A 26,551-nucleotide genomic window follows, 5' to 3' on the forward strand; every position below is an offset into this window, starting at 1 on the left:
GGAACCCATATGGGATCCCGGGCATGCAAGGTGAGGACCTTAACCACTTAACCATCGCGCCGGGCCCAAGACTTATTTAATTTTCTTGAAAAGGCAGATATTCATACCGAGAGGAAGATTTTTCCATCTGCTGATTCACTCCCCCAAGTGATTCACTCCACAAGCAATGGCCAGAGCTGAGCCGATCTGAAGCTAGCAGCCAGGAGCTTCCTCCAGGTCTCCCACACAGGTGGCCAAGTCCAAAGGTTTTGGACCGTCCTCTACTGCTTTCTCAGGCCATAAGCAGGGAGCTGGATGGCTATGAACTGGAACCCTTATTGGATCCTGACAGATGCAAGGTGAGGATTTTAGCTACTAAGCTATCATGCTGAGCCACAGACAATTCTGAAGAACAAAATTTCTGGAGTCCCCTAAACAGCTTCAAATAAAGAAAATAGGTACGAATTTATCACGCCTCTGGATATATCTCAGTAACACAATTTTCTACCATACGTTAAATAGGCATAAACTTCACATGTTAACTTCAGACTAATAATTTTATATTTATCTTTAAGAAGAAATTCATGACCTCAACACATTCAAAAATTAATACATTTTATTAAGAAAAGCAAAGTTTTTATGACTTATTTATTTTTATCTAAAAGACACATTTATATAAGAGGAGAGACAGGAACAGATCCTGCATCTGTTGGTTCACTCCCCAAATGGCTGCAACGGCTGGAGCTGAGTCAATCTGAAGCCAGGAACTAGGTTTCCTCCAGGCCTCCCATGTGGGTGCAGGGTTCCAAGGCTCTGGGCAATCCTCCACTGTTGCCTTCTCAGGGCACAAGCAGGGAACTGGACAGGAAGTGGAGCAGCTGGGATATGAACTGGTGCCCATGTGGGATGCAAAGCTAGCAGGCAGAGGATTAGTCTACTCAGACACTACGCCAGCTCCAGACAAATAATTTTGCAGGAAAAAGAATCAGGAATCAAATCTGTTCTTGTGCTAGCTTCAGCAGTACATATATTAAAATCTATTCCTATCATAGCTTCCTTACTCCTCCTCCCCCACAGCTCCTCATTACCTAGAAGCTTGTCCACCAGGAAGTTCACAAAGTTAGATATTTTCCAAATAGAATTTATTTTTGTAGTAAAGAATTAAAATATGGCTGTGAAAGTAGGAAATAGTATAGAAAAATATTTAAGGTGTGCAACGGTAATTCTTAGATAAACACTAGAGTTTATGCTCAATTTGTTCCTGAAAGAGCAACCACTATTTCATACATTACTAACTACACTGGAAAAATCCCACATACTTGCAATTTTAATCAGTTGTAATTTAAAAAGTGGTTTACAGGAACCAGCCGTGCCCTTTTAAAAATTAAGTAAAATCTTGTATATATATTTTTTTGAAACTGACCTCATCATAGACTGACAGATCTATCCCTAAGTTATACAGATCAAGCTTTTACTACTCCAGCTTTATAATTACATCAACATAAAAGAAATGCTACAAAATGAATGAAACAAAGCATTCTGGTAAAAATGAGATATTATCTTGGTATAGATGCTGGTAAACTCTTATACATCAAAGGTTTTCATCCAATAGATTTTGAATTGTGACACTAAACACAGCTAAAGCAGTGTCTAATGAAATCCATTCATCCCTTTCCCCAAATTTTACTTACAATTAAGATATACACATTATCTGTATGCAGAACATACAAGAACTGGGAGGTATTTGGGTGAAGGGGAGAGGACACTTCAGGAGCTATTTGTTTGCAGTTTGCAGAACAGAAATCATCTTCTCCAGGAAGAATAATGTCAGCATAGCAGCACTGAGTTTTCGAGGAATCCCCAGAAACGACGGGTGGATCATGTGGCAGGCAGCCACACTTTCTGGTTGCTGACAACATCACTCAGCTTCCCTTTAATCTTCAGGAAGTGTCTCTTGAACTCCAATCCATCACCCTGTATTAGGAACAATATTCACAAACAATGTCAAGAGTCATGTCATAAAATCAAACTCTATTTACTGGTCATTAAAGAAAAACATCCTCGGATAAATCCAGCCACGATTCCATTCAGTTCCTCTTAGGGAAACCAAACAATCCAGTAGAAGAAATGGTACGCAAATAATTCTGAGAATTTTTCTGAGCATTTTGTTCCCACCAAACTAAACTCAAGAGAGCAGAAAAATTCTATACTGCTGTTTAAAATAATAGTGGACTTAAGTCAATTCCTACTTGTAGTAGGTAGCTGTAAATAAAACAAATTACGTAACTTGTCATAATACTAAGGAAACAAAGTCAACACACTGAGTTCTGACGATGATTTCTTAGTGAGTCTATAGCAAGTCCTTGGAAAACAGTATTACAACATTATCTCCATCATAGGGAAGGTGAACTCTCTCCAGCCTTCTTTAGAGCTGCAATGAGATTAACTCAAAAAGTGTCTGAAAATTCAACCAAAGATCATTTTATTTCAGCACAAAGTTTTTTGCTATTCTTTTATTCATAATATTAAATCTAAAAAGCAAGTTGTAATAAATGTTAAACACCATGTAAGTAGTTCCCTTATAGAATACATAGAATACACAGAATACATTCTATGACTCCCAGCGGATGTTGAAAACTGCAGTTGTATCAAATGTGTTATTCTATGTATTACTTGATCTTATAAAACACTTTTGACAATATACTATAGTAAAACTGCCAGCATCACTACTTTTGCAGTTAGGGGCCACTGTTTAGGAACAATAAGAAATGACTTGAATCTAAGCAATATGCTATCACAAGAATTGATCTGATAACCAAGTGGGTTACTGTGCACTTGAAAATAAAACGATGCCAGCAAAGATCTAGGCAGCTGGGATACTGTCCCTTTCTGGCTGCCAGGCAACGTGATCTTTTCCACATTAAAGGTGAACAAGAAAATATCCACTATACCATAGGTGTAAGCTGTATGTCACGGGGCCACTGTGCCACTGTAGAAAGATCAGCAACCCCATTAACTGCCCCTCCCTACATAAAGACAGCACTCAGTGTGAGAATGGAATGTACCTCCTTAATCAATAATCAAGTCTGTTAAATATTACCATGCACTCTTGGAGTTTTAATGAAATGTTTTTAATTTTCAATGTGTTTTGTAACCATATAAAAATCTATACTATTCAAACCTGATTCAGGCACACACTCATTCTGTAAGAAACACTGAAACTAAACTCAGGCTGTGTGAACAGTCAACTCGGGCAAGTGATTGGTTGTTTATGGGTTTAAACCCTCAATCTAATTAGTTGGATGAACTTTAATGCTGAGTCTTCAATCAGACTGATTATTTCAGTTAGGATGACAAAGGCCTGATTGCCGTCCCATGTGAGACAGAGGACACAGGATTCCACTATGCTACTCAGAACCACGGATCACTTAACACTTCCCAACTGCTTATTTCTGGGATTTACCTCCCAGAAGTTTTACTGTGATTGACTTTATTATAAAAAGAGAAATTGTAGCTAAGAGAGAACTAATATATGCAAACACAACGCTATTAAAAATTATCCACTTAAAAATATACTAGAAAGAATAAAATGAAACATTAAAAATACCTTAGAAAGTCGGAAGTCAACCAATATCTTCTCATCCATTTCTACCAAATTCACTTTAAAAATCAGTTTATTGTTTCTCCTGTCAGTGGTTGATATAGTAACCTAAGGCAAAAATAAATAAATACGTGAAGCAAGGCTGGACATGAGTAAAGAATATTCTTGGTTTATTTAAATATTTATTTTTATTTGGAAGGCAAATACACAGAGAGACAGGTATTCCACCTGCTGGTTCACTTCCCAAATGGCCGCACTGGCCAGCGCTGAGCTGAGCTGAAGATGGGAGTCAGGAGCTTCTTCCCTGGCCTCCCGCACGGGTGCAGGGGCCCAAGGAGTTGAGCCATCCTTCCCTGCTTTCCCAGGCCATAAGTAGAGAGCGGGATGGGAAGTGGAATACCCAAGCAGGAACCAGTTCCCATATGGGATGTCTGCTGAGATACTGTGACAGCAAAAATACTCTTCACAAAAACTATGTTCTTAGGTCAATGATACTTCTGAGATAAAACTTTCCAAACCAAGAATAGTAATAAGTATGCAGAAAGTCCAGATTTCTCTTCTCCCAGTGGCTGCATGTGTCCAACCCAAACTTATAAACATAGTACAGTTCCGCGAGCAGAGACTCTGCGTGAATTCTTACCACTGAGAGAATTAACATTTCATCAAATCATAACTGAAAGAAGAAACAAGTAAAAATAAAAATATGGGGCCAGCATTTACGATGCTAGCTACTCCACTTCTGATCTTGCTTCCAGCTAAGGACCTGGGAAGACCCAAGTGCTTAGGCTGCTGTCAACCATGCAGAAGACCAGGAGGGAGGTCCTGGTTCCTGGATTTGGACTGATGAAGACCAGGAAGCATCTCTGGCTCTCAGCTTTAGTTTGGCCCAGCCCCAGCTAGATGCTGCAGTCTATGTGGAAAATGAATTAGCAGATGAAAGATTTCTTTCCTTCCCCCTCCCTCTTCGTGTGTATGTAAAACTCCAGCTTACCAATTAAAATAAAAGTTAAAAACAAACAAACAAGAAAACATAACAAGAAGGAATGGACTAGCAGATAGAAGATCTCTCAGTGTGTGTCTCCTCTCTCTGATGCTCTTTCAAATAAGCAAATAAATACATCTTTAAAAAATCAATTGAAACAAACAAAAGCGCAATGGAAAATTTGAGAAAAAATGACCTAAATGCAGAAAACATCAGAGAATATACTTATAAGTAACCATGAAATAAGTAATAATGAAAGTAAACATTAAACTCTCCAATTAAAAGCCAGAAATTTGGGAGGTGAGCATTTGCCTAAGTAACACTCACACATCCGCACTGGAGTATCTGGGTTCAAAATATGGATCGCTCTGCTCCTTATCTCTGCTCTTAATGGAGACCTCAGAGGAAGCGGGCACAGCTAAAGTAACTCAGCTGCTTCCACCCACATGGAAGCCAGACTGCATCTCTGACGCCTGACGCCTGACGCCTGGGCTTTGGCTCAGCCTGGGGTTGCTGTGAGCATCTTTGTGAAGTCAGCCAACAGGAAATCCCTATCTGCCCATCTCTGTCGCTCTCATTCCCTCTCAAATAATAATTTTTAAATAATAAAAAAAAAATCATTGAGAAGCATGAACTAGCAGACAAAACATAATTCAATTATATGTTGCCTACATTCACTTTAGATTCAGAGACTGAAAGTTAATGGTAGGAAAATAACAGTCCATATAAACAAAAAAGAGAATCAGTATGGTTACATAGTATCATACAAAATAGACTAACAAAAATTGTTATGAAAAAATAACATTATATAATATTAAAAGGCACAATACATCAAGAATCTGATTGAGCAATTAAAACCATTCATATTTAACTATCAATCAAACCCTAGGCCAAACTGAAAGATTTCAAGTAAGAAATAGTTCAGCAATTACAGTTGAAGACTTCAACACTAAATTCTCAATAAGGAATGTAAAAGATGAGAAAAGAAGACAAATAAGGAAACATGAGATTTGAGGAATACTATGAAGCAACTGCACCTAACAAAAATATACAGAACATAAAACAGAACACACTTCTAAATGCACCTGGAATACCATCAAATTAAGACCTCAAGCTAGGTGTAAAAAAAAAATCTCAAGACTAAAATTATACAAATGGATTTTTAATTTTTTCCTTTTAAGATTTATTTTTATTGGAAAGTCAGACATACAGAGAGGAGGAGAGACAGAAAAATCTTCCATGCACTGGTCCACCCCCAAGTGGCCACACAGCCACAGCTAAGACATCCAAAGCCAGGAGCATCTTTAGAATCTCCCACACGGGTGCAGGGTCCCAAGGCTTTGGGCCGTCCTTGACTGCTTTTCCAGGCCACAAGCAGGGAGCTGGATGGGAAGTGGAGAAGCTAGGATACCAGTGCATTCAAGACGAGGACTTTAGCCACTAGACTACCACTTTGGGCCACAAATGGATTTTAATGAAATATAATTATAAATCAGTAACAGAAGGAAATTAAGCACATAAGTAAGTAATGAATCAAGGAAGAAATCACAAGGAAAGTTATGGATATGGAGACAGGTGCTATGGCCAAGTGGGTTAAAATGCCAGTGCTGTCATCCCTTGCTGCTCTACTTCTCACCCAGTTTCCTGCTAATGCTCCTGACAAAGTAGAAGCTGGACCAAATACCTGTGTTCCTGTATCCATTGAGACTCAGATGAGGCGCATGGCTCTTGGCTTCTGCCTGGCCTAGCCCTAACTACCGCAACTGGGGAATGAACCAACAGATATACCTTTCCAATAAATAAAAGAATGTGAAAAATTGTTTTGATGCATTGATAATGGATAAAAATAAAAACATGGCATATCAAAACTGACAGGAAAGAGCCATGTTCAGAGGTAAGCAAATTCAAAACCATAAGCATTTACATTAAAGATAAGACTGCTGTGGAGAAAGGCCAGCACCACTGCAAAGCAAGTTAATCCTCTGCCTGCAAAACTAGCATCCTCTATGGGCACCAGTTCATGTCTAGTTTGCTCCACTTCCCATCCAGCTCCCTCCTTATGGCCTGGGAAAGCAGTAGAGGATGGCCCAAAGTCCTGTACCCATGTACGAGACCTGGAGAAGGTTCGAGGTTCCTGGCTCCTGGCTTCAGATAGGCTTGGCTCTAGCCATGTGGCCACATGAAGAGTGAACCAGTGGATGGAAGATCTATCTCTCCTTTTCTCTGTGTATCTGTCTAATAAACACATCATCAAAAAAATCTGCCTTGCAAATAAGTAAATCTTTAAAGTAAAAAAGGAAAGAAATGGGTAAAATGCAATTCACCAAAATTAATTTTATGTGTGAATCAAAAGACAGTAACAAAAAAGGAAAAAAAATGAAAAAAAAATTCCAACAAAACAGAACATATTTGCAAATCAGGTATCTGAGAAAGTTGTGTTCATAATATATAAAGAATTCTCGCAATCCAATAAAAAAAGTTAAAATGACAATAAATTGAATAGGGATTTCTCTGAACAGATGGCCAGTAAAAATATGAGGACAGGCTCACTAGTAATAACAGAAATGCAAATGAAAAACAAAATGACTTCTGGTTTCCAAATGTCTCATCTTCTGCACTCAGAGAAATCTCAGGATTCAGTGTATTTATTGCATTACTCTATTTACTGCTAAAAACTAATAATCTATACATGATCAAAGATCTATAGTAATCTATAATGATGTATAAACTAGTTAAGCTTGGTTCCTTAAAGACAATAAATCTGAGATTGTAGAAAAAAAAAATTGAGATGACACTTCCCATACAGTAAGATGGGAATAATGAAAAGACCAAAACTATCGCCAAGGATCAGAGAAAACGGAAACCTTCACCCACATGGCTGCTTGGGATAGAAAGTAGTTCATCTGCTATGGAAAAATCTTGGCAGTTCCTCAAAAAGTTAAACATAAGGATACATATGCCAAGCAATTACACTGTTGCACACATGTAACTAATTGGAAACACATGTTCACAAAAAAATTCTGCACCAGAAGATTACAAATATCCATTAATGAATGAGTAAACAAAATGTATCATAGTAATCCAATGGAATATTACTCAGTCACAAAAAGAAATGAAGTACTTACACATGCTATAACACAGATGAACTTTGAAAACACGCTAAGTTAAAAAGACAGGTTCAAGTGAACACATTATATGTCCAGAAAAGGCAATCCTCAGAGATAGAAAGTCGATGGGCAGATGTTGGGAGTAGGGAAATTAGGAATGACTGCTAGTGACACAAAATTTTTTACTATGTGGATGAAATATTTTAAAGTTAGAGGTGATAGTTGCACAACCCAGTGAATATTCTAAAAATCACTGAATATGCACACTTTATATAAAGTGATGAATTTCATGTAATACAAATTTAATCTCTTATGCTAAGAAAAAAAAAAGAAAGACAAAGTGAATCAACTATGTAACTATATTGGTGACAGGAAAATGAGGCTGGTCTTAGATTTCCACACAGTAACATTTCCCCCTAATTTTTAATTTTGGAAACTTACAAATCTAACACCACCACATACTTCATGTGTCTTATTCACCAAGATATGCATGTTTCATTGTCTTCCCTTGTGTTTCCAAAACTAAGCTGCAGACATCACACTGGTTTATCTCGCCTGCAGGCCTGTTTCATCACATGGTCAAAATCAGACACTGGTATGTCAACATTACATATTATACAAATGCTCAGCAACATTTTTTATGGTGCTTATTACTGGTGCTGTTCCCATCTCGGACCAAGTGAAAAGACCCAGCTCTGTGCTGAGTTATCAGGTCTCTTCTGTTTCTCTCACACACAAAAATACCCTCTTTCTGTCTTTGATGATACTGATATTTTTCTGAACAAAAGATTGTTTAGAATGTTACTATTGTAATTCTGCTATAGTAATACAACAAAAACTGATAGGTTGGCTCAGCGATGGGAGAAAGTACAGTAACTGTTATTATGTTCCTCTGTCCTAGAAGGGAGTAAAATGTTAATGAACTATACATTCTTAAGAAAATAGACTCCAGCTACTAATTTCTAGTAACCCAAGTGAGGTCTTTTAAGAAATATTATTTTTCTTTTAAATTGTATTTACTTCTTCGTGACACAGGGACTCAGAGAAAGCTCTGTCTGCTGGATTACTTCCCAAATAACTGCAATGGACATAGCCAGAGCCAAAGACAGAAACTAGAAACTCGATCCAGGTCTTCACATGGATGGTAGGATCCCAATCAGCTGACCCATCACCACTGCCTCCCAAGGTCTACATCACAAAGAAGCTGGAGTCGGGACCTCTGGCTGGACACTGAACCCTAACATTTTGACACAGGATGTGGCATCACTAGGCCAAATACTCATTGAGTAAAAAATTTTTTTACTCAAATTTCTCCAATTTTAACTGTTTCCTTTTCAAACTAAACCATCACTTTATTTCAAAATAAAAATACTTTTTACAAAAACACTTAGCTTTTTCTGCATGAAATGACATCATGAAAATAAATTAAATATACCTGATTCATACAACTCTTCTTCCACTGATAGCCCAATTTCTCACAGGTCTCCTTCAAGCACTGGTAAGATTTGTCTGCATCCAATTTGGTAAAGAATCGTGTCATTCTTTTGACCAAGCGTTGCCAGGGGTTCTATATGTCAAAGGAAAGTTGAATAAATCTACTGGAACCAAAAGCAGTCACATTGTAATTATTTAATCTAAAACATTCTTTTTTTGTGACCCAGAATTATTTTTCCTGAAGGCCTGCTCTAATTCATCTTACCTTATCAAAAAATATGTACAAATTAAAGTATTAATACTATATAGCTAAAATTTACATATTCAAAAAAGGCACTAAGTCAATAAAAATAAAGGGCTGTCATTATTTGTTTGGAAAATCAGTTCTCTTACTTGTGAGGATCCTGGGGTGCCAAGTAATTGACTATTCAGAAGCATATGATCAGGACACGTGGGCTGGGAAAAGCTGATCCCTTGTACCAGCTTATCGATGTAGGAGGGACTGGTGTCCCATAAGGAAAGACCTGTCCGTGGCTCTGGTTGGGAACTGGAGTACTTCACATTTTCTTCACTGAGTAGTAAAACAGAGGGTAAATATGTCTTTAAATAAGTAAAATATGCCAGGCCTTCCTTCTACCACACAACCATTCTCACATTTTTAAGACCATATTATTAAAAATATAAAGACATAAGTTAAATACATAAACATAAAAATATATACATGCATTATTCTTAATAGCATGAATATACCACACTAACAGTTCTCACTGTTCATTAGTCTCACCTAGATGCGCTGTTGACTGCAGAAAAGTCCAGATTGGATTGAATGTGCTTAGAGAATCCACCAGGAGATTCTGACACACCACCTGAAGTGGCTCGGGGTCTCTTTGCCCCTTAAAAAAAAAAATACAGATACTTTCAAATAGTCTATGTAGGCAATCTGAAGTAAAATCACATTTGTATCAATTTACAAGAAAGGTGGTCAAGTTACAAATCTCCTAAGAACTAAGACTCATTTGTCAAATTAGGTATTCCACAAATCATGACCTATAAGTAAGTTCCAAGTATGGAGTATCATGCTAAAACAATCATGTTAACAGTATTTTTCACAATTAAGCAATGTTCTACCAAGAATGTGAAATATATCTGTAAGACCAAAACTTTTTAAAATAAAAAATAATATGGCAAGAGCAATAAATGTTAGTTGCTCTTGCCATCATTATTTGTTCCCTTAAAAAGGCTTTACCACAGGGTGGGCTTTAGAAGTAGCCAATATCCCCTCCCCCTAATCTTTGCCCCCAGCGGATACAAGAGAAAAAGAAAAAATCTGGGAAATTTGCCCCACCTTCCTCTATGTCTTGACTCTCCCCCACGCTAAGAAGTGGCCCACATGGGTATACATTCTTCCCAACCATGAAAACAACAGTAAAAGTGAATTAAAAATAAAGAAATAGATAAGATAGTTTTTGGGATGCCGACATCCCATAATGCAATGTCTGGGCTTCAGTCCCAGTTCTGCTTGATTCTAGCTTCTTGTTTGAGTGTACTCTGGGAACTGGCAGATGAAGGCTCAAGTGCTTGGATCTGTCAACCAACTGGGAAATGGGACAGTGTTTCTGGTTCCTGCCCTTGACCTGACACAACCCTGACTGTTGCAAGTATCTGGAGCATGAACCAGCTGATGGAAGACCTTTCTCTATCTGCCCCTGATTATCAGCCTTTTTTCTAAAAAGAAAAAAAAAAAAAGTGAAAATCAGATTTTTGCAAAATTTAAGGTGTCAAGAATTTGGTAGCACAAGTTAAGCTGCTGCTTTAGATGCTCACATTCTATACTACAACACAGGTTTGAATTCAACCCTGCCTCTCATTCTAGACTTCTGCCTCTACACAGGTGATGGTTTAAGTACTTGAGTCTATGCCACCACACCTCAGACCCAGACTGAGTTCCCTACTCCTGGTCTTGGCCTGGCCCTGATCTGTTTATTTAAGGCTTTGGGGAGTGAACCTGTTGAGAGGAAATCTGCCTCTTGTGTCTTTCTGGCCTTCAAATTAATACAATTAAAAACAAACAAAAACATGTTTTAAATTAGCTCGGCCTGCAGCCTTTTATAGAAAGTTTGGTACTATAAATTCATTGTTACAACTGTCAGCTGAACCTTCTTCGTGGGCAATCTGAACCTGTAGTTAGATTCCTTTTCTTTCCCCAAATGGATAATTCCAAAACCTGGACATTCTTTTGAAATTCTCATGAGCTTCTCCATCACCCCATTACTCAGACGATGTCATTTCCTATCCCATTGGAATCATAAAAACGTTAGAGAGAATCTACTAGCCAGCTCACATTAATCTTTAAGTTTCAGAGTTAATGTAATGTCCTTAAGACGAAATGTGCTTCCTATTCTTTGAGATCTGGTCAAATTCTTAGCACTAACACTCTTTCCCCTTTATTAAACAGAATCAACTTTTATATTTGTTTTTCCTAATAGACATTATAATCATTATGAAAGCACAGTTCTTTTATTGTTGATTTGTAATCATTTTTTTTTTTTTGCAGAGAAAAATGCTTGTATTTTAATAACATTACCTTTCTTGAGTGGCTTGTTGTACCATCTATCTTTTTTTATGTCTGGGATGGTAATCCGAGCGGATGGATTCTCAACTAGGATTTTATGTAGGAGAGCTGAAATGAAAACAAGAAGACAACACTCACAAAAGAGTAATTCAGATTAGAAGTCAGACAGTGGGGCCAATGTTGTGACATAGCCGGTTAGGCCACTACCCAAGACACCAGCATATCATATGGGTGCCTGTTCAAGTCCTGGCTGCTCTGCTTCCGATCCAGCTCCCTGATAACATGTCTGAGAATGCAACAGAACACAGCCCAAGTTCTAGGGACCCTCAAACCAAGTGGAAGACCCTTCTGGAGTTCCAGACTCCTGACTTCAGCTGGCACAGCCAGGCTGCTGTGGCCATTTGGGAAGTAAACCACAGAGTATGGAATGTCTTTCTCATTCTGCCTCTTCTCTATCGTTCTGCATTCCAAAAAACAAAGTCCCTGTAAGTATTTTTAATATCAAACTTCATTGCTACAATATTTCACATTCTCATGTAACTTCATCTTCCACAATTTTAGAAATAAAACTTACCAATAGTATTTTGAAGGCTGGTGTAGTACATTAAGCTACTATTTGCAATGCCAGCATCTCCTAAACACCAGTTAAATTTCTGGATGTCTCACTTCCAATCCAGTTCCCCACTAATGTGTCTTAGAAAGCAAAAGAAGATGGGTCCCTGCCACCCATGTGGGAGACCCAGATGAAACTCCTGGCTCCTGTCTTTGGTCAGGTCATCCATGGTCACTGCGGCCATTTGGAGAATGAACCAGCAGATGGAATGAACCAGCAGTTGAGGACGGCCCAAAGCCTTGGGACCCTGCGCCTGCGTGGGAGACCTAGAAGAGGTTCCAGGCTTCTGGCTTCGGATCAGCTCAGCTCCAGCCGTTACAGCCACTTGGGGAGTGAATCATCGAATGATCTTCCTCTCTGTTTCTCCTCTCTGTATATCTTTCTAATAAAAATAAATAAATCTTAAAAAAAAAAAAACAGGCTACTGTAGCACAATCTCATTCTTCGTAAAAGTCTATTTATAATATATGAATAAACATTTATTACATGTATCTACAACAAAATACAGAAGCACATATAATACTCGTGATATTCTTAAAAGCTACTTACTGAGATCTTAAAGTATTTTTTTTCTTAATAGTGTAAGATTTCATTATCTAAGAAGTCAGTATTTTTATTTAATCAAGATAACCTGCTTACCTAGAGGGGCAGAATCGATTTTTTTCCAAGGATTGAGGTACGTTTTTTTTTCTTTCCAATCAGAATATTCCTGACAACTGTCACTGGGCTGGTCCCATGGCAATTCTAAAAATGAAACAAGTCTTAATTTTATAAGGGTACATCTTTATAAAGATTTCAAGAAAAAAATCAGTATTATATAAATATCCATGAAGTTTCCTCCACTACAGCTTTCAAACTAAGAATGCCAATCACAGAAACTCTAGAGACACAAAACTAAGTATTTCCTGTCCAATTGTTTCCAAAAGTGTTCACATGACTGTGTATAATGCAGACCAGTACACTGGGAAGTGAAGCTACAGTGTACTACGCATCTCTACTCCTGAACAGAAGGACTTCCAGTGAAACTGTTACAGATAGCTAACAGTATGACGCCAGACTGTCTACCTTTGTCTATACCTACAGTACCACGATGAACTTGAATAGCAGAATGTCAGGCCTGTAACTGTTGCTTAAGTACTACACTAATATGGAGGGAATGGTGAGAGCGGACTATTGCGAAGGAGAAAAGGGAGGGAAGGAGAGGAAAACTTATACCTACAAAACTGTACCATGGAAATTAATAACTTTAAAAATTTAAATAACAAAGTGTTCAACATGAAGAGATGAATGTAATTTTTTAAATATTGTATGAGTTTATTTATTTATTTTGGTTAATTTATTTTTATTGGAAAGTCAGATACACAAAGAGGAGGAGAGACAGAGAAGATTTTCTGTCTGCTGATTCACTCCCTAAATGGCCTCAATGGCTGAAGCTGAGCCAATGCGAAGCCAGGAGCCAGGAGCTTCTTCCAGGCCTCCCACACGGGTGCAGGGTCCCAAGGCTTTGGGCCGTCCTCTACTGCTTTCCCAGGCCACAGAGAGCTGGATGGCAAGTGAGGCCATTGGGATTAGAACCAACACCCATATGGGATCCTGGTGTGTGCAAGGCAAGAACTTTAACCACTAGGCTGTCGCTCCAGGTCCGATGCTGTAATTATTTTTAAAGAAATAGCAGCAAGTGGATCTGGTGCAATGGCTCAATGGCTAAATCCTCCCATGCATGTGCCAGGATCCTCTTGTACCTGCTGGTTTGTATCCTAGCTGCTCCACTTCCCTTCCAGCTCCCTGTAGAGGATGGCACAAAACCTTGGGACCTTGCATCCTCATGGGAGAACTGGAAGAAGCTCCTGGCTTTGAATCAGTTCAGCTCCAGCCATTGTGGCCACTTGGGGAGTGAACCAGTGGATGGAAGATGTCTTTTATCCATGTCTCTCTGTGAATTTGCCTTTCCAATAAAGAGAAATCAAATCTTACATATATATATATACACACACACACCTCACTTAAAAACCTTTGTGTACATATTATGAATTTTATAAATAAATTTAAATAGATTATAACTTGGAATGTACTTAATGTTTGCGAACCATTCCCCAGACATTTCACATTGAAACACAAAAATATGTATGTTGAAATCCTAACCCATGATGTTTCAGCATTTGGAATGAGATTACTGTCCTTATTTTACCATTTCAGAGTACTTGCTCCTGCCCCCACACCTGCTCCACACTGCTTACAACACAGAAGATGTCTACTCAGAAGCCAGAAAAAGGGCTCCCACAAGAACACACTGAACTGATCTCCAGTATCACGAACTAAGAAATGTATATAAATTTGTTGTTTCTAAATCACTTAGCCAATGAGGCTTTGAGCATAAATCCAAATTTATTACAACATTGTTATTTAAACGTAACTAGTGGAGGTGTGGGCATTTGGCCTAGCAGTTAAGATGTCTGCTTCTCAGCGGAGTACCTGGAATGGATTTCCTCAGGCTCCTGCCCTGAGTCCAGCGCCCAGCTCAGGTACACCCTGCGGGCAGCTGTGCTAACTCAGTTAATGCATTCCTGCACCCACAGGGGAGACACGGACTCAGTTTCTGGCTTCTGGGTTCAGCCCTGGCCCAGCTCTTGTTACCTGGGGGCATCTAGAGAGAGAAGCAGATGGGAGTGTGCATTTTTCTCTCTCTCTCTCTGCTTCGCAAGTAATTCTCCTTTTCTTTTTTTTTCATTTTTTTAAGATTTTTTTTTTTTGCAGGGGCGGGAAGGGGGAAGGTAGATGTTCAGAGAGGAGGAGAGACAGAACAAGATCTTTTGTCTGCTGGTTCTCTCCTCAATAACCAAAATGGCCAGAGCTGAGCTGATCCAAAGCCAGGAGCCAGGAGCCTCCTCCTCCAGGACTCCCACGTGGGTGCAGCATCCCAAGGCTTTGGGCCGTCCTCGACTGCTTTCCCAGGCCACAAGCAGGGAGCTGGATGGGAAGTGAGAGTAGCCAGGATACAAACAGGCACCATATAGGATTCCAGTGTTCACAAGGTGAAGATTTAGCCACTGAGCCATGTTGCTGGCCCTTTGCCAATAATTCCTCAAAAAATTTCTTGAGGTTGACATGGTGGCACAGCAAGCTAATCCTGCACCTATAGCACCATTATCCTGTGGGGCACCAGTTTGTGTCCTGCCTGCTCCACTTCCCACCTAGCTCTCTGTATATGGCCAGGGCAAGCAGCAGAGCACAGCTCAGATCCTTGGACTCCTGTGGGAGACTCCTGTGGGAGACCCAGAAGACTCTGCAGGCTCCTGGCTTCAGACTGGCTCAGCTTTTTGGTAGTGAACCAACAAACAGAAGATCTCTGTGTCTCCTTTTCTCTGTAAATCTTTCAAATATAAATAAATAAATATTTTTTAAAAATTTTTAAATATTATAACATGAACTCCTTTGGCTTATTTCCTTGATTTTAGTGCAAGAAATTTGACTTTCCTTAGGACAGGAACTTTACCACGATTGAGCAGCTTTTACCTCCAGCCAACATTGCAGTAAGTACTATTCCACAGGACCAAACATCAACCGGCTCTGCATGAAAATCTTTTCTCTTCAGAAGCTCTGGAGCAACATAAGGTAAAGTCCCACACATCTTGTTCAACAAACGCTCACGATTATTATGCCGAAATACTGTGGCCAGGCCAAAGTCAGAGATTTTGAGGTTATCTAAACCAAGAGAAAGAAGGACGAAACTGAACAAACGTTTTGCAAACAGGTAAGTTTCTGTTGGAAAATCACTGCTGTTAATTGAAGTTTTCAGGACTACTTTACCTTAAGATGAAAGAAAAAAGAAATGCTTGTAAGAAAAAAATAAAAGTCATTACCATCTATGATAAAATGAAAGATTCATCTCTTCCATTAATTTAACAGAAGTATCATCAATACATATTAACAGTCTGGATTAGGTTAAAACAAAGTGCTGTGGTCAAAAGGAGCCATGAATACTCAAAAGAGTACTCCAAACTGCTGAGAGCAGAGCAGCACCTTTCATCAGGCAACAGAGGACAGGGAGGAGGCCACAGCTATACATCAGGAACACCGCAGGCAGGATGTCCAACCCACCTTACACCTGACAAATACTGCTGTAAATGAATGGCAGACACTGTGCCAGCCAGTATCAAGTAGTAGATAAATCAATGAAAAAGACTGACAGTAGACAACTGCAATGAAAAGTTATAAAAATATAGAGGACAACAAGGATCTAACCGAGAACTGACAAGTCAGGGAAAGCCATCTATAATCAGAAGTGTTAACCAGTAAAACCGTGTTAGAGGGCCATGAGGCAAAAGATGTCAAAATTTGAATATTCACTCTTAGAACTAGCATGTTCCTCTTTTAAGACCACTTCCATGGAAACAATCCCACAAACTCATAAACTTAAGTATATTTAAAGCAATACTATTTATAAACAACTTATATATCCATCTGTAAATAAAATATCAAGTTTTGTAAAATATGTGTACAATGAAAACTATGGAGATAACTGCTTAAAAAAACAAGTTACATTCACATTCACTGACAAACAGGGATGTGCACAATTTTTATCATAACATGACTCAAACATAAAGAAGGGGCATCATTATTGTACTTATGTCAGAAAGTTACAATGTCTCATCTAGGTGACAAATTCCTTAAAAACCAAGGACATTCACAACAATGTAATATTTGAGCACTCCTGATACTTGCATTTGATTTCAGAGGTAGCTAGAGTATTTTATCTTTAAACAGCTATCTGTATTCTTTCAACAGCTACCTGGTTGACACAATGTGAAGAAACCATTTAGATGAAGAAGTCTAGGTTATGGGGCTGGCACGATGACTCAACTGGCTAATCCTCTCCCTACAAGAGCCAGCATCCCATTTATTTGCCAGTTTGTGTCCCAACTACTTCACTTTCCAGCCAGCTCCCTGCTTGTGGCCTGGAAGAACAACAGAGGGTGACCCCCCAAAAACTTTGGAACCCCACACTCACACGGGAGACCCAGAGGAAGTTATTGGCTCCCGGATTCGAACCAGCTCATCTCTGGCCGTTGTGGGTACTTGCAGAGTCAGCCAGCAGACGGAAGATCTTACTCTCTGTATCTCCTTCTCTCTGTAGATATGACTTTCCAATAAAATAAATAAATAAATATTTTTTATTTCAAGATTTATTTTTATTGGAAAGTCAGGTATATAGAGAGGAGAGACAGAGAGAAAGATCTTCTGTCTACTGGTTCACTTTCCAAATGGCTACCAGGGCTGGAGGTGATCTGATCTGAATCCAGGAGCCACGAGTTTCCCCTCAGTTTCCCATGTATGTGGAGGGTCCCTAGGCTTTGGGCCATCCTCTACTGCTTCCTCAGGCCACAGGCAGGGAACTTGATGGGAAGTAGGGCAACCAGGATTAGAATTGGTGCCCATTTGGGATCCCAAGTGAGGATTTAGCCACTAGGCTACCGTGTCGGGTCCTAAAATAAATCTTTAAAATAATGTGTCAGTCTCTTATAAGGGGTAATCATTTAAACTACTCATGAATGACTATACTATTCCTTGGACTATGTTGTTATATACTATGTCTGCAATTTAACACTATACAGAGAACTGCACATAGTAAGTTTAAAACTTAAGGATATGGTATTATGTGGCCTACATCAAATCCACAATCAGATGACTTAAAAGCTCACTCTCTTAACACTGCTATGTCACTTCTCATACTTACAGACACGTGCCCCTTTGCCAGAGGGGTTTATGTAGCTTGACTTCCACCTGTGCTGCACTTTCCTTTCTCAACAGGCCACCCTACAATATTGCTTCTCACATGCCATATTTTCTAAATATCTAATAAATTTTATTGTGTGCCTTATGAAAAAGCTTGCAGAAGGCTAAAAAAATAAACCTCATTGTTGCACAAGATCTTGGAAAGTACATTGGCCCAACTAGCCAAGCTTTTAAATTCCCTTTAAATATTCCTGACACCTAATTATCCAGTATTTGAGTTTAATGTTATAAAAATTCACCACATCCATCTCCTGTCCCGAGGACCAGATAGTAGGGTTATGTTGTGCTGCCTCCTACGCTGCCTCCTGTCCTGGGGAGAGGTTCATGCCCAGTTTCCCACAAAGGACTAATCAGCCTGCTCCTCTGAGCCAGCTGAGGCCCTGAGATGCCACTTCAAAAGACATAAAAATGCTGGGGCCCAGCACAGTGTCCTAGTGGTTAAGGCCCTCACCTTCAACGCGCCGGGATCCCATATGGGTGCCGGTTCTAATCCCAGCAGCTCCACTTCCCATCCAGCTCCCTGCTTGTGGCCTGGGAAAGCAGTCGAGGACGGCCCAAAGCCTTGGGACCCTGCACCCTGTGTGGGAGACCTGGAAGAAGTTCCTGGCTCCTGGCTTTGGATCAGCGCAGTACCGGCCGTTGCACTCACTTAAGGAATGAATCATCAGATGGAAGATCTTCCTCTCTGTCTCTCCTCTCTGTACATCTGACTTTGTAATAAAAATAAATATTAAAAAAAAAAATGAGAGCAACTTGTAGTGGCAATGACAGTGTGGGGGATACAGCCACTGTTACCAGCTACTTTATCTGGCTCATTCTGAACCTGGGACACCCAAGGCCTATACCCCGATCAGAAGGAAGCAGAGAACATGAGATGAAAGTGCATCCTTCAGTAACTATTAACAGGGGTCTGAAATCTCAGGAAGAAATGGAACAGACAGATAGGAAACTTAGATTCACAAACTAAAAGCTATTACACACCCCTCCACACTATGTAGTACAGTCTATATACTTGCTGGTCAAATGACCCCTTCCTCAGCTTGTGCACCCCCTAATCTGGGACTGTGGAATGGTATTATATAACCAGTCCCCGTCCCAGGCTCACAAGAAGCCAGGCAATGGGAGGCGTACCCTGTCTCCCCATAGACACAAGATAAAAACAGAAACCTCTCTCTCTCACCTTTCCCCCTCTGTCTCCACTCTAACTCTGAATGTGTTTCTGTGATTTCTTCACTTTTTAAATAAACTTCATCACAAAAATGTCTAAGAATAAATAAACAATTTGCCATATTCCACAGAAATCTGTTCAATTTTTGAACAGATCCACTCATGGAGGTCACAAATGCTAACTTTTCCCATGTAGTTTTCATCAATATATTCTGAAAAACCACATTTAATAATCAGCAGATTTTTCCCTAAATTCTTCTAATAATTTTTTATTTTGCACAGTACATAGTCCTTTTATCATTCAGGTCACCCTCTGGTAAGTTTTTTGGCAGTCACAAGCTTGTCACAGCGTGGTTCACAGGAAACCCATTACTGCCCCAGCAGCACCACCAGAGTAGTACAAGACTGCTACATTCGTTATTACGGACACCACTTCGCGTTATGTGAACAAATCACAGTGACAAGCGTCAAGTTTGTTGCTTCATAAATGTCCTTCTAAATCTGTTTTGCTGCCAATAGCATATTACTCCACTGCACTTGGTTAGTTTCCTCAAATCAAATGTTGGATTTCATATTTTTTTCCTATACAAAGCAACTTACTCGATTTATCTATCTCTCTTATTTGTCAAATTCACTCACTTGTAAATACTTTTGAAAGCTTACTTTTTTGCTATAGAGCATTAAACAAAACAAAAATTACTTCCTCACACAGCTGACAGCTTTTAAATCCTCAGTCTACAATCTCACACTTTTACTAACCATCTCTCTCATTAAATGGCATCCATAAAGTAACTAATTTTCTTGTATCTTTATCTAACTAGGCCAAGGCTAAGATCCAGGACATTACAAAAGAGTCTTAGCTTTATTACTCTATTGAAGAACTGAGACAAATATTACATTTATTCATCTAGTGAGCGGCCCCTGCTCAGGGTCAGATTTCCCTCCGTCATCTACATCGATAATGAGAGCCTTGTTTAGTCCAAATAGATTGAGTCTTGTACTGTTCCTTGATTTCTCAGATTTTCTGCCCTTAGTAACACAAAAGCCTCGATCCCACCTTGCATGGCGGTAATAACAGAGGCAGCGTTTAGAAAATGATAAACTTACCTCTGTCATCCAACAGGAGATTTTCTGGTTTAATGTCCCTATGAGTTATTCCAATACCATGCAGATAAACCTAAGGGAGAGGCAGATGCAAACACACCAGAATTTGATATTTCATTCCTTCTAAGTTTAAGTAAAAAGAAAATAGACAACTGTACCTACCACTCCTGCCATGAGTTGATGGAAGAATCTCTGAGCGTCTTGTTCAGGCATGCCTATGTCTGGCTCTGCAAGAATTAATGATGACATTTAGTTTACAGGATAAACATAATTAGGTATCAACCACAATTTCTCAAGTCAAAATTTCTTGACATTCATGACTGTACTTTAGCAAACAGAATCTTAACATGAACAGAAGATTCAGGAGTCAACCAACATGCGCAGTATTGAACACGTATTTTCTCATTGGCTAAATGTCAAAAATAAACTAATACCAGAGGAATATTACAGAGCAACAACAAGCCACCACCAACTCAAGACTGCAAGTTATGCTTCAAAAGCTTCTGCATAATGTTAAAATTATCCTGATTTATTTGGTGTCCTTCAAATTTTCCTCTATTTCTTATAAATGCTAAGGCAAAGATTTTTACACTTCTGAAATATAATTGCTAATGTGGAAATCTAGAGCTATACACGCCAGTATCACTACGTATTTAACAGTCCTAAATTTCACAGTTTCTCACACTACAAATCCATGAATATAAAGTTTCTTCAAAACAGTATCATTAAGAAATGTTCTATTGACCATTATCCTTTTACAAGTAACTCTAGATTTCCATTACCTTCAACTTCCTCTTGAAATTCACACATTAAATCTTCTAGTAATGCTAGTAAATTAGCTTTAAATAACAAAGTTAGATTCACAGAAAGTATTACATGCACTTCTAAGTGTTCTGCAGTACCAATGCTTAATTTGCATGAGTAGCAAATATAATTTACTGAATATACACAAAGCAGTCCTAGAAAATTCCCAATTAGTTCCCTTAAAAAAGGAATATTAAAACATGTTTGATATGTAAATGTGTATATGATTTCATGTAACTATAATCTCTATAAGGAATTATACAAAGCAACAATGTTGCATTTATATTTCATCATGAAATAATTCATTAAACTACATAAAATGGTGATCTTGATTTAAAAAAATCTTGTATCACTTGAAAAAAGAAGTTTTCTTTCAGTGATTCTATATACACTTTCACGTGTTAGTACAAGCTGCCAAGAAAAAAAGACAATTTAAACTTATTCCAATTTCACTGTTGCATTAGTAATTCTGAAAGGACAAGGACCAAGTAACTCCTCAAGGTTAAAACAAATTTAGAAACACAGATTATCAAATATTTTACATACCTATTCTATCAAAAAGCTCTCCTCCACTACAGTACTCCAAAAATAGATACTGGATATTGCCTTCTCGCCTGTGACCATAGAATTTCACTACGTTCTCATGATTTAACATTTTATTTATACAGATCTCTTTCTTGATATTTTCTGGGCAGTCTATGGCACGTTTCATGTCCACAATCTTCACAGCGACTGCCTCTTCCGTGATTCTATTTACAGCAAGCTGAACCCTAAAAAAGGAAAAACAGCTAAAACATTCCAGATCTTCTGACATCATTTCTCTCAAATTTTCAAGATTAAACATGATGCCTTTAATTTCTACTTCCTCCATTAAAAAGAAACCAAGGAAATGGTTTCTGCCATGTCTTCGACTGATACTACTCATTTCTGAAACATAAACGGTTACAATACTTCAACAGTCATCATGGGGACAGGCATTTCGCCTAGGTTTTCAGATGAAGCTTAAGATGTCGATGCCGCAAATCAGAGTGCCTAGGTAAAAATATCTAACTCATCTCCTGACTTCTGCTTACTGCTAATGCGGCTCAAGCAGCTGGGTTTATACCGCAAGAGAGACTGGCGAGTGTCCCAGCTCCTAACCTGGGCAGCGCCAGGCCAGGATGCTGAAAGTGGGTCAGCCACAGAGCAGCAGATGGGAGGTCTCTGTTTCTAAAATAAACACATAAATTTAAAAAAAAAAAGTATGTTGGACACACACAATAAAATCATAAGCTATCTTTGGATACCTAGTATGTACATCCTACATCCATGCAATGTTAACAGCATGATCTAACATTTATCAATTTTATGCTAGTCATGCCTATAGTAATGTTCTAAGCATCCATGGAGTAGGTACCATTACCACCACCTTACAGGTCAAGTACACAGACACTTGGGAAGAGTGCTTAAGATCACACAACTACAATGTGACAGAATGAAAATTTGAAACTAGGCAGGCTATGTGCAGGCTGTGTGTTCTTTTACTCATTGAACCACTAAGCTTATCAAGATTGTGTATGTGGGAGGGGAACCCTGGATTTGCAGATTTATTCCGGCTCCTTACAAAGGAAATGTTAGAAACAAACAAAAAAAAATAAAGCCAGCAAAACATATTTGTGTGCGTGTGTGTGTTCACAACAGACAGTATGACTTCATAAGTCTTGCATTGCAATTGTAAATGTCTACTCTCTAGAGTTGGATGAATTAGAGTAGTACAATTCCAAACAGTGAAACAACGAACGTGCACTCAAGCAACAGATAGGAAATGAAGGCCAAGAAAAATAAAGATTCAGACTCACTCTCCATAGGCCCCCTCTCCTAGGGTTTGCACCAAGTCCCAGTCTTCCACAAAGGGCACTGCCATGACTCTACCAAGAACCACGACTGTAAAACACAGGAACCCGGTCAGTACGGGGAATGGGTGTGGGCGCCTGTCACCGATGAAGCCACCGAGCTTTGGGTCCCCCAGCTTCTGCTGCTTTCCCCTCAAGATCTCATCCACGTTTATCCCAGCCTTCAAACCGCAGCATGTTCCCCGAACGCTGGCTTTCTGTGCCCACCCCCGGGCCCCCAGGAGATCCCGCGGCGCGCAGGGTGCTGCAGGGGCCAACGCTCTCCGGGGACGCCCTGAGCCGCGGCCGGCAGAGGGTCCAGGGAAGCCGGCCGCCCGCAGCCCCTCCTCCGCTCGCCCCGGTCCCCAAGGCCGGGAGGAGCCCGGGGCGGGGCCGCGCTGGCCCGAGAGGCGGAAGGACGGCGCCCAGGCCTCCGGGCCCCCCGGCCGCAGAGTGGCCGACTCCTCCGCCCCCGACGCCGCAGCGCTCCCGCAGCGGGGACGCCCTGGCACGGCACTCCTCCACCCCCCGAACCCGCCTCTCCGCGCCAAGTCCCTCCTGTCTTCCTCGCCCGTCGGCGACACTTTCCTCATCATGCCCTGCCACACTAACCTCCGAACCGCTTCCCCGGATTCCCTTCCCACCCAACCGGCCACTCCTCCTCACCAGCCTGTCCTTTGCCCACCACCTCGGGAATCCGAATGCGGCGCTTTTCCCGCCAAAACTTGGTCGCGTCACGGCGTCGCAAACGAGCGCACCCTTGCCGTAAAGCACGGCCGCGCGTTTCCATGGCGGCCTCGGCTGAAGATTGGCTGCAGCCGCAGGGCTTTCTGAGAGGCGTTTCTGCCGCCCGTGGCCGAGTGACCCGGGGGTCCCGACGGTCCCTGACTGAGGAGTAGGGAACGTTTCCCCTCACATCGCCGAGCCTTGGCGACCGGGCCGACGTGGCTGGGCTTCCGCCGTGCTCGGTCACCGCCGAGGAAGCGCCGGCTGCAGACCTGCCCAGCAGGACCCGGTGCTGCGGCCCTCCTAGTCCTGGAGACGACGCCCTGTGAGGAAGGAGACTCCGGAGTAAGAGCCAGGAGTTGAACGTGAGAAGTGAGGTAAAGGCAGTGAGCGGTGCCGCAGGTTGTCAGAGCGCCTGTTCGAGACCCAGTCCTGCGTCCTGCTCCACACCTGGGTGTCAGTCAGTCCGAGTACTTGGATCTTGGGCCCCTGCCACCCGCAAGACCGTGTTTGGCTGGACCAGCACTAGGTGTGGGACTTTGGGGAGTGAGTGAACCAATGGATGCAAAATCTGTCACCATGCCTTGCAAATAAATGTAGCTTTAGAAAAGGGAAAGGACTCGCACAGTTCCTATGTAGTCTGGATAGAACTGATGTCTTTCTAGCCTAAAAAAAAAAGGGGGGGTATGCAGATTCAAACAGGATATCAGACAGTATATATGAGGTGGCACATGAGAATTGATGTTCCCTTCTGAACCCTCACTAAAACAATAGTAAAGGATATTTAAGAGAATGGATAATGAGAAAATGTTAGAAAGTGGAAAACATTTAGCTGAAAGGTACTGACTTAAATAAAGGTGAACCCAAAAGGTAGCCGCGAATCAGCCGAGAAGCAACTCGATTTACATCTCAGAAATCCCAAAAGGTTCAAGTTGAATTGGTGAGTCTAAGTTAAGGACAAAGTGAGGCTAAAAACAGTGTAGACTGGCCCTTATCCCCTTTCCTCCAGGCACCAGTGATCTCATTAACAAAACTGGTGTAAGACTGGAGAGGGTAAATACACGGCCTATGAACTGGGCTGCGCAGATGGCTTCTGCCTCAGGACCTTTCTGAAAGCAGAGGGACTGACTTTGTGCAAAGTCGAGCCTTTGAAATCTTTCCCAGAAAGCTGACAAACCTTTTCGAATTGCTCTTACGTATCTGAAACAAAATATTCCTGTCAGGAATTTCCCAGTTTAATGGTCTAGCCCAATCACAATAGATTGTCACCGATGTCAGTAAGTTCTGCCCCTAGCAGATCTTCCAATGAGCTTTTTAGGATCCAAGTCAAAAAAGCAGACAACCAAAAATTTGAGAAAGTCTTTAATTGGAAAGATGTCAAAACAAGGGAATATTTAACCCCACAAAAAGCTCTTAACCACTAAAATTATAGAAGAAAAGAATATATTAAATAGAAAAATAAAGTTGAGGAAGTGCCCCAGAAGAAAGAAGAATTTATATTAGATTATTTCAGAAGGTTCAACATCAAAATAAGCGTATTTTTCAGAAAGAAAGTTGGTGGAACCCACATGAATTACAAGAATATTTGCCAAAACCAAAGAACTTGATTTTCCATATGTAAAAACTCAAAGCAGTTAGCAAAATGAATGACTTGCTCAAAATACATTATTGGAAAAAATGTAAAACATTTTAGAGAAGACTTTAAGAGGTCTGCAATGAGAGTGGGAGGGAACAGACATGCCAAAAAAAAAATATTCAGGACAGCATTCATTAATCAGTATTTAGAAGATAACAGTGGGCCAATGCCTTCACAATACTCCCAAAGTAAAACTATTTTCAACCTGAAATTTTATACCCAGCCAACCAATTAATAGAATGTGACAAGAAACATTCAATATTCCAAGAAATTGATCTTCACACATTTTCTCAGGAAGTGGTACTTAGAAGTGGTAAAAAAGAGGAAGCAGAGTGGGGCGGTGGGGAATATTGTTTGGGAGGCAGGCATCACCTACTCTAGAGTGGTGGTTCAAGTCCATCTGCTGGTCCACTTAGAATCTGCTCCCCACTAATGAATGTACTGGGAAAGCCACTGAAGATGGCCTAAGCGCTTGGGCTCCTGCTGCCAAGGACTCCCCCATTCCTGGCTTTGGCTTGGCCAGCCCAGTCAGTTGTGGCTTTTGGAGACTGATTTAGCAAATGAACAGTATATCCCTCTCTGTCTCTTATTTGCCTGTTGTCATTCTTTCTTTCTTTCTTTCTTTCTTAAGATTTGTTTGCTTATTTTATTGGAAAGATTTACAAAGAGAAGGAGAAACAGAGAAAGATGTTCCATTCACTGGTTCACTCCTCAAGTGGCCACAATGGCCAGAGCCGAGCCGAAGCTAGGAGCCTCTTCTGAGTCTCCCACAAGAGTGCACGGTCTCAAGGTTTGGGCTGTCCTCTACTGCCTTGCCAAGCCATAGGCAGGGAGTGGATGGGAAGTGGAGCAGCTGGGACATGAACTAGCGCTCACATAGGATCCTGGCACATGCAAGGGGAGGAGTTTAGCCACTGAGCTACCATGCTAAGTCACTCTACCTTTCAAATAAATAAATGTTAGAAAAGAAAGGAAGGGAAGGGTAAGGGAGGATTTTAACACATACCCAAGAGATGTGCAACAAACTTGGAGAGTAAAGCCAAACCAAACTGGATTATATCCAAACCAAAAACACACCTAAACATGAAAACTGAGTGTGTCTGAAGATACTAAAAGGAGGCTGGCACAAATTATGGAAAATCTGAAGATAAATTACTAGCAC

General features: G+C 40.4%; 1 protein-coding gene across 3 annotated transcripts; it reads right to left on the reverse strand.

Moving 5' to 3' along the window:
* Positions 1-1,748: 1,748 nt before the first annotated feature.
* CHEK1 (checkpoint kinase 1) lies at positions 1,749-23,780 on the reverse strand. 3 transcript variants are annotated; one of them, XM_040976758.1, is made up of 13 exons: positions 23,694-23,780; positions 22,995-23,079; positions 21,703-21,926; positions 20,515-20,579; positions 20,356-20,425; positions 15,802-15,990; positions 12,928-13,032; positions 11,688-11,783; positions 9,888-9,996; positions 9,497-9,674; positions 9,105-9,236; positions 3,587-3,688; positions 1,749-1,953 (listed from the first exon to the last, which is right to left on the reverse strand). In XM_040976758.1, exons 2-13 carry the CDS (start codon positions 23,057-23,059, stop codon positions 1,858-1,860), a joined length of 1,431 nt encoding a protein of 476 aa, XP_040832692.1. In that variant the 5' UTR covers positions 23,060-23,079; positions 23,694-23,780; the 3' UTR covers positions 1,749-1,857. The 3 variants fall into 3 exon arrangements, with proteins under 3 accessions (XP_040832692.1, XP_040832694.1, XP_040832693.1); XM_040976760.1 differs by lacking the exon at positions 21,703-21,926 and having other exon boundaries at positions 23,694-23,766; XM_040976759.1 differs by lacking the exon at positions 3,587-3,688 and having other exon boundaries at positions 23,694-23,735.
* Positions 23,781-26,551: the final 2,771 nt, after the last annotated feature.

This window comes from Ochotona curzoniae, unplaced genomic scaffold (assembly GCF_017591425.1).
Source record: "Ochotona curzoniae isolate NIBS_2020 unplaced genomic scaffold, NIBS_Ocur_1.0 contig_2723, whole genome shotgun sequence".
NCBI classification, from domain to species: domain Eukaryota; kingdom Metazoa; phylum Chordata; class Mammalia; order Lagomorpha; family Ochotonidae; genus Ochotona; species Ochotona curzoniae.

Bases quoted from the DNA above. Each gene is read 5' to 3' on its own strand.
- CHEK1 (XM_040976758.1), bottom strand. From the start codon at position 23,059: ATGGCAGTGCCCTTTGTGGAAGACTGGGACTTGGTGCAAACCCTAGGA. The intron at 11,784-12,927 runs GTAAGCAGGTTA...TTTTCATTTCAG, and splicing joins AATCGATTCTGCCCCTCTAG to CTCTCCTACATAAAATCCTA. The intron at 3,689-9,104 runs GTATATTTAATT...TTTTTGCCTTAG, and splicing joins AGAAGAGTTGTATGAATCAG to GTTACTATATCAACCACTGA.